The following is a 9,152-nucleotide window of genomic DNA, read 5'->3' on the forward strand; positions in this document are numbered from 1 at the left end:
TTATTACGTTTTGACACTTGCTTTGGCAATGTAAACGTATGTTTTCTCGTGCCAATAAAGTTCCTTTGAATTGAATTGACTGACTGACTGCTGACTGTGAGGTTCAATTCATAAAGGTCTCACAGGTAGTTTGTGGTATTACCTGTGTAGGCCCTATAAAGAGAAGAATGCATTCGCCATGTGTTTTGAATAAGGGGTGTCATGTTTTGCAATTAATTAAGCTTACATAGACTATTTCTGTTATTAAGGCTTTGTGATTTCTATCAGACTGTGCAGGGCAGAGGCGTCTAATCTCTGAGTTCGGGTACCCGCATAGCATACCCTCGGATTAAAACTATTTCTTAATTCCATTTAAAGATGTGTTTACAGGGTGGTAAATGAACATAGTGGGACTTCATTCCGTCTCTCACTAAGCATCAAAGTCTCCTACCCTTCACTCCCTCCTTTGATCGCTTGCTTTGCCTAAAGTCAGTCTGTCTGTCTGTCTGTCTGTCTGTCTGTCTGTCTGTCTGTCTGTCTGTCTGTCTGTCTGACTGACGGAGTCAGAACACGTTGCAACTTGCAAGGCGCCGTGTTGAAGGGTTATTTGGGGTGAAGATGTTTAGTGTAGCCCATGGCTATGCGCGCAACGATGAAACCATCCATGACATATTAAACTCTTAATCACTTGTCAGGATATTGATGTTTTAGAACTGAATATGAAGGATTACTTTAGTGATGTGTTGTGTCAACATGTCTAATATATGCTGTTTATACCTTCCCCCATATCAGAATGCTTCTCTTGTGTGGCATATTATAAAAATGAAAAAGCTATGTTTTTGAGGGCTGGAATATATTGAGAAATCGACGTCAGTTTGGGTTCAGTGTGTGATCCGACGTTAACCATAGTTTTGCACTTTAGTACTTTATTTTATCCGATTCTTTGGTCTAAATCAGTGGTTCTCAACCAGTGGTCTGGGGACCACCAGTGGTCCTTGAGGGGGTTCCAGGGGGTAAAAGGTGTTAATACATTTTCGCCCCTTTATCCATATTGTATATGTTGGCTATTCAAAAATAGCAGATATACAAGCTCACAGCGGGTCACTTTGTGCCGCACTGCGAGCTTGAAGATCTGCATTTTTGGACATTTTCGAAAAATCTTGAAAATGTTTGAAGAATTTTGTAGAATTTAGCATTTTCTCTTCTCTGACTCTGACACAAAACATTTTCAGATGGGGGTCCGCGACAAAATGTATATAAATTTAGGGGTCCTTGGCATGAAAAGGGTTGAAAAAACACTGATCTAAATGAATTGCATAAATTAGATATTATTAACGGATTGATTCATGAAAATAATGGTTAGTTGCAGGATTAGTGACACACACTTTTTCCCACTCAGAGGAGATTGAGTCTGTATCATGAGTATAAACTAAAAAGGTATGAGTCATCACTCTCTGTTCTGAATGCATCATCATCATCATCTTGTCTGACTAGTGTATAAAACCCCATCTGTCTGTCCAATCTGTCCTATCTCCTAATCTTATTTGTCTGTCTATGTCAGTAAGACAGAAGGAGAACAGTGGAAGGAGATACCAGCATTCATAGCTAATCCAATCCAATCCACTTTATTTATACAGCACATTTTACAAGGCAAGGTTACCACAGTGCTGCACAGAACATCTAAAAACGCTAAATGCACTACATAAGCTAAAACACAGAAAAACAACAACAAAACACACAGTAAAATAAGAAACAAAAATAAACAACAAAAGGAGACACGTCGCTATAGATTACAAGACGCAGCAGACAGTGAAACGAAGCAACGACCACAGAACTCTCAAATGGAATCAAAAGCCCAAAGGTATAAAGGTGGGTCTTTAAGGTGAGATTTAAAAGTATGGTGGGTGAGGGCCCGTTTGATATGGGAGGGGAGCAGCTCATTCCATCGTGTGGGGGCTACTACTGAAAAGGCTCGGTCCCCTCTGGTCTTTAAACGTGTCTTTGGGACATCAAGTTTCAACTGGCCCGCAGACCTCAATGACCTTGTGGGTGTGTAGACTTCTAGAAGTTCAGAGAGATACTGTGGTGCCAATGTCGATAATCATTTAGTAGAAACCACACATCCGTCATCAGCGCTGTAATAATTAGCCTAATGTTTATAAGACAGCCTGTCTGTCTGTATACAGGGCTGTCTGAATGTCTTCCTGTTACTCAACCACTGTCTGAGTGTTGGTCTGTCTGTCTGTCTGAGAGTCAGTGAACCTCTTAACTATAAGGCTGGCCAGTGGCCACGATTATGACATTCTACTTTTACTTTGAATAATTACGATTAATTGTAATACAACGCGGCGAGTTGTGAGCTTGTAGATCCTCTATTTCCACTACTTTGTTAAATATTAAATATGGCGTATTTTGGCCGGAATACATCATTTACTTTGATTGTTGGTATTGGCCATTGTCAGTCATTTCTTTGTGTATTTAAGTTTTTTGTCATATCTGTTTAACTTTTGTTTACAAGGCCTAAAACAACACAAAAAGGTCAAACATGAGTCCCCACCCGCTCTTTGGGAAACAGTAACATACAGTGCAGTATGTGTGGAGGTCCTGCAGACAGATTACAGTAGAGGTTCACCAGAGGCTAATACACAAAACGCTTATAAATTAGATCAGGGGTCTTCAACGTGTTTCAAGCCAGCGACCCTTTAGCTGAGAGAGAGAAATGAAGCAGGGACCCCCCCCCAACTACATGTTGTATACAATTATGTTGAGATTTAACCTTTTCATACATTTCATAGATAGCTTCTTAGACTTGTGTGACAGCACTAGCATCAGTGTTGAGTAAATTAATGTTTTGTTTGTTTGTTTACACATGATCTTTTCTATGAATATGTTGGATTCAGGTTAATGTGCATTTTCAGACATTTAACCACTTTAAACACTCAATACTTAGTAAACCTGTTCTTTGGCTCTGTACTTCTCTTCTGCTCTTTTTTCCTCTAGTCTACACCTTATCTCTTCTTTGCCGAAAATAGCCGATCTACAAGCTCACAATGCGTTGCAGTGTGACGTGTTGTGTGAGCTTGTCGGTCTGCTGCTTTCAGCTAATGTTACCCCCCGATAGGGATGCTAGGGTTCAAGTAGTTAATGTAAAAGTTCCTATCACACCAACATTTGGCGGCCCCCCTGTAGTAACTCTGAGGACCCCCTAGGGGTCCCGGACCCCCTGTTGAAGACCCCTGAATTATATGGTTACGGACAGGTTAACAGACAGAAAGCATACATAATACATTTTCACTGACTTACAGACAGACAGACAGACAGACAGACAGACAGACAGACAGACAGACAGAAAGCATATCGTTAAGACAAGAGCAGGCCTGTCCCAATTATTACATAATCGCCTAATCATAATTATTTGAGATAATCGCAATTATTTTTACATAATTGTCATAATCGTTTCGATGTTGAGAAAGATTTATACATTTTGAAACATTTTCATAAATAGTGGAAATAGCCGATCTACCAGCTCACAACGCGTCGTGACGCGTTATGACAGTCTTTCTGTCATAATAGGGTATTCTTGGCCAGTGGCCAATGAATCACTGACACGACAAACAGACAGACATAGGGGGGGGGGACAGATACTACAGTAGTCTGTGGTATTCTTGTGTGTCAGGGCCAGGGCCCGAGGGGCCTCTGTTTAACTGATGGCTACAAAGATGAACATTACTCATCAGGTTCTCAACCCAACAACTGGCGGTGATGTCACCGTGTATATTGTATTATTATTGGTGGAGGATGAGGTGTTATGTTGCTATTGTTTGGGTAGAACTAGGCTAACAGCGTCATCATCATGATGTGTACAACCATGGCTGCCAGGGCAGGATGTACTGTCCCTCAGGAATAGTTTTGCATTGTTCACTCACTTTGGGTAGAGGAGGCCCACATACATACACACAGCAAACACAAAGGGGAAACACGCTATTATGACAATAATACATGTTGTGAACTGAATGTGATTGGACTGTATGTATTTATGTATGTGTGCATGTCAGTGGTGGAAAAGGTACTCACATTGTTTACTTAAGTAAAAGTATCAATACTGCTAATGAAGAAATACTACAAATAAAAGGCTGGAAAAAAAACTTTACTTGAGTAAAAGTACAAAAGTATTGGTATCAAAATATATGTAAAGTACTCATTATGCAGAATGTCCCAGGTTCAAAATGTAAACAAAATATTTTGAAAAAAGCTGCTTGTAGATCTACTATTTTCAAATGGCCAAAATATGTGTGTGTGTGTGTGTGTGTGTGTGTGTGTGTGTGTGTGTGTGTGTGTGTGTGTGTGTGTGTGTGTGTGTGTGTGTGTGTGTGTGTGTGTGTGTGTGTGTGTGTGTGTGTGTGTGTGTGTGTGTGTGTGTGTATACATAAGACCACAATGGAAACAAGTCCCCAGTACCTTTTTGGTGTTAAACTTTTAGCCTACATGTCTGACTGTACTCTGTGCTGTTTACATTTCTGACTAACAAAGTATTCAAAGTATTCAATCAATCAAAACAGTATATCTATACTTTGACAAGCAAAGCTGTTTCTAAACTTTGGACTCAGAAGAAGTGCTGTGGTCTTATAGTAGCTTATCTTTTTAAGAAGAAAACTGCTCAAATCTGCATTTATTATCCTGTGGGGCCTCGAAAAACACTCATTTACATACGGTTGTGTAAAGTAACTAGGTACATTTACTCAGTACAAGTACAATTTTGAGGTATTTTTTACTTTGCTGGGGTATTTTCAATTTTCAGTACTTTTACTTCTACTCCACTACACCTCACCACGCAAATATGGTACTTTTTACTCAACTACAATTATTTGAAAACTTTAGCTACTTTATCTACAAGGTCACATTGTGAGCTTGTAGATCTGACATTTTCAAAGGATTTTTATACAATTTATACATTTGAAACTGTCTGCATAATGGGTAGGCCTACTTTTTGATGCAATACTTCTGTACTTTTACTCAAGTATATTTTTAATTCCGGAGTTTTACTTGCAGCTGAGTATTTCTACATTCCAGTATTGATACTTTTACTAAAGTAAAAAATAATGGAACTTTTTCCACCACTGCATACATTATTTTCTCTCTGATTTTGTTTTTACCTTTGTTACAAATCCAGCAAAAATAATAAAATAATAATATTAATAATATTATATTAATATATATTATATTAATACTAAAAACAATAATAAATAATAAAAAACAATAATAATAAAAAATAAATACAAAAATAAATACAAAAATAATAATATATTTAAACATTTTTTTTTTAATATCTTAATATTTTTTATAAATAATAAAAAAATATTCTTATGTCTTACCTTTATGACATTCTCATAGACAGTGTCCCTGAAGTCCAGCAGAGACTTCTTATCGAACTCCTTCCCGTTGATGATCCTCATCTGCTTTAAGAAGGTGCTCTTTCCGCTCTCTCCGGCCCCGAGCAGCAGGATCTTCACCAGCCGCCTCACGGCCCTCCTCTCGCGGGCCAGCATGGCGTCGATCTCCCGGCTCCTCCGCCGCGCCTCCCTCTGCTCCATGGCAGCCTCCCTGCGGTCCTCCTTGCTGCCCGGACCCCCTCCTCCCGGCTCTCCTCCTCCTCCTCTGGAAGCCTCGGCCGGGAGCAGACAGCGGCCCAGGACGGTGCGGACCACTCCCGACATGGTGGTCCGTTAAATAGTCCCCCAAAACAGTCCCAAAAAAAGTAGTAGAAAACTTTAAAAGTTCACATTATAGGGTGAGACCCTCCTCTGAAGTATTTCCAATTTTCAGTACTTTTACTTCTACTCTCCACTACATTTCAGAGGCAAATATTGTAATTTTTACTCCACTATAATTACTTTAAAACTTCAATTACTGGCTACTTTGTAGATTTGGATTATTATTACAAAACATACATTAACCACTTCAGCTACAAAGTTACATTTCGGACATTTGACAAGTAGCCGATCTTGAGGCCTAATAACTAAGTTAAGTTAGGAAGTACCCCCTCCACTTTAAAGGACTGTCGTCTCTTTAAAGAGTACATTTATGTCTAAACAAACAGATTTAAAGTGTTATAATCTATCAGAACGCATCATCCTCTCTAAAACAGGGAGACAGTCCGTGTCCATCTTGGTTGTTAATGTTGCTCCATATCCGTTCAACACTAAAGCCCATAAGATGAGAGAGAAACATGCCAAAAAGTGAGCTAAAAAACTGGTTAAATCTAGTTGTTTATACGCCTTGTCTTCTGGTCCTATAGATTAGATAGAAGTCCAAAGTCCACAGTCTGAGGTTTTTGGTTTGTTTTGCGCATCGATCCAAGCAAAACAATGTAAAAGTCCAACTAAACGCTACCAGCTCAAAGTGTGTTGTGTTTCTGTCTGAAATCTAAACACTCAACTCTGAAGAACACTCCCCCCAAGTGGGTTGAGATCTAGACTCCCACCCTCAGTGGGTTGCTGAGATCTAAACTCAAACTCCCCCCAGTGGGTTGAGTTGAGATCGGATCCTCCTCAGAGCATGCATTGCAGGGCCCCCGGCCGGTGGCTCTACCGGGGATCACCGCAAGACGGCGCTTGGGCACCGCACACAGGGGCCATGATATATACAACATGTATTGTACAGCAGTGGTTCTCAGGACCCCTAAATTGATCATGTATTATTTGGTCACGGATCCCCATCTGAAAAGAGAACATTTGTGTTAAAAAACACTCTATAAATTATTACAAAATTAATAAATGATATTATATTTTTCAAATATTTTAAAAAATAGCAGATGTACAAGCTTGCAGCGCGGTATGAAGTGACACGCTGTGAGCTTGTAGATCTGCTATTTTTGAATAGCTAACGTATAAATGGATAAAGTGGTAAAATGATTGTGATAATAACTACTACTGGGGACCAAACAACAACTAATTCAAACAAAACAGGCATGCACACATGTCAGTCAAATACATGAGCCATTTTATTTCATTATCAATAAGTATTAGATATAATATAGTATTATATATTAATCTCGGGCTGTAGCCTCTACAGGTGTATCTTCTAGAATCTCTAGGAAAATGAAGAAAACTACTAATGGCTGCCAAGTGACGTAAACTCTCAGTGCTTCTTTCCTATTGGTTGGCTGACTTGGCTCCAAGTCAAAGTTCACCATGCAGGGTGTCATGTTACAAAACAAGAGATCTACAAGCTAACAACACGTCGCATCGCAACCCGCTGCGAGCTAGTAGATCTGTCCTTTTTGACAAGTGATGCTGCTGAGAGCAGAAGGGGCGCTGGACCACAGCGCGAGCTTTGAAGTTCGTCGTCGCGAGCGGAACAGTAGGCCTACGATCCTCCTGAGAAGATAATTATATAACTGCGTCATCGCTGATTCATCAAGAAGATAGAAGAAAGCAGCTTAAAGAAGAGGGATTTTTTTGTGAGGTGAGTGTTTAGTGGCAACTTTATTTTGGTAATTTGCGATTTTGTACCGTGTTTTTGTTGGTGTATTCTGGTGACTTTGAAGACGGTCATAATGGCTGTTACGGATATTAAGTTTGTTAACAATAATGAGCCTCCCATGTGGCAAAAACACAGACTTTAACTAGACGTATCTTGATAGGTACAGTTGCCCAAATAATATTATTAGAACCATTGTGTGGCTGTCAACAGAGTTTAACAACTGTCAACCTGGCGTCCCTATTTTTAACCAATTATTTGTTTACCAACATTGAGACTGAACACACAGGTGATTGTTTCATCCAATCAATTCCCAACATATCGGTGCTGAACCTGTGCGCGCAATACTTGTTCTTACCACTTGCAACCAGTGTGACATCGTCTGTTAAGGGGTCTAGGCCTAAGTGAAAATAGGGAAAATATCCTATATACAACAAGCTCACAACGGTGGCATAGCCATAGTGACATGTAGCTTGTATGTAGATAATCTATTTAGCTGTTTAGTACAGTGGTTCTCAAAGTAAGGTCTGGGGGCTTAAAGGGCCCCAAGCAAAATGAGTTAAAATAGCATTACAATTTGTTTGACCACCATAGCCCTATTTTATAGTCGCCCTATTTATCTATTTACATTATAAAACTGAGTATTGGTATGAAAGTGTTAATGCATACGATACGATAATACTTTATTGTCAGTTCACACTGAAATTTGTCTTGCGACCCAGCAGCCATGTATGCAACAATAAACAGTTCACACATTTGACATGACACAAGAAAAACAAAACACAATACAAAATACATACATAAAGACATACAAAGACAAGAGCAATGTCCACCTCTCAGCCTACCCTTGGCCTATAAATCCTGATTAAGCCTCAGTGTCGTCTGATGGACAAAGGACCTCTTCAGTTTGACCTTATTGTATGTAGGAACACCGTATCTCCTTCCTGAAGGCAGCAACCTATATTCTCCATACAAAGCATGGCTAGTGTTTGAAGTGATATTCCTTGCCAACCTTATCATACTATCATTATACGTAGTTGTATAGAGCCTCTGAAGTGGCTGTCCAACAATCTTTGAACAAATGCTCAGTTGCTGCAGCAGTTGTGACTTTAAGGCTACAGACAGACATCCATACCAGGTGGTACTACAGTACTGAAGAACACTCATTATAACAGAAGTGAAAAACAAAAGAAGAATCTGTCTACTAGCACCAAAAGATCTCAAACGGCGAAGGAAATAGACTCTTTGCTTTGTCTTCTTACCCACTGATTCAATCTGTTCTTTCCATGACAGAAGGTGGTCAATTACTACTCCTAGGTATATATACGAACATACCTGGTTGATCTGTTCACTATGAATAGTTATGGGGGATCTGTGTATCTCTAGTGGGGCACCAAAAACAATCTCCTCTGTCTTTTTTGTGTTAATGATAAGAGCGTTACATTGAAGATTATTTAGGCTAGTGTTTATTTTATCCATTGTGTTTAAACTGAGGTACCATGGCTAGATTTTAAGTAAGGAAACCCCCTGCATAGGCCACTTACAAATGATTTAGTTCTACTTTCATTGGTTTCTCATAAGAAAAAGCTATATTAGTGGTTTTGTTTCATTGCTCTCTCGTTGTTCACATATGGGAAACAGCGCCCCCTGGCGCGATGACAGAAGCTTCACATTCACTCCCTCAGGGCAAAAAC

The 9,152-nt window shown here is 39.5% G+C and overlaps 1 protein-coding gene across 1 annotated transcript in view; it reads right to left on the bottom strand.

The window, feature by feature from the left end:
* The window catches only part of LOC311033834 (guanine nucleotide-binding protein subunit alpha-12-like), a 34,167-nt gene extending 27,779 nt beyond the window's left edge, over window positions 1-6,388 (bottom strand). The window contains exon 1 of the mRNA XM_084041510.1: window positions 5,352-6,388. Within this exon, the coding sequence (XP_083897636.1) occupies window positions 5,352-5,693 (342 nt within the window). The 5' untranslated portion in view covers window positions 5,694-6,388. The remainder of the gene's footprint in view (window positions 1-5,351) is intronic.
* Between the last annotated feature and the right edge of the window lie 2,764 nt (window positions 6,389-9,152).

The sequence above is a fragment of the Gymnoscopelus microlampas genome, assembly GCF_963454915.1.
Source record: "Gymnoscopelus microlampas genome assembly, chromosome: 2".
NCBI classification, from domain to species: Eukaryota; Metazoa; Chordata; class Actinopteri; order Myctophiformes; family Myctophidae; genus Gymnoscopelus; species Gymnoscopelus microlampas.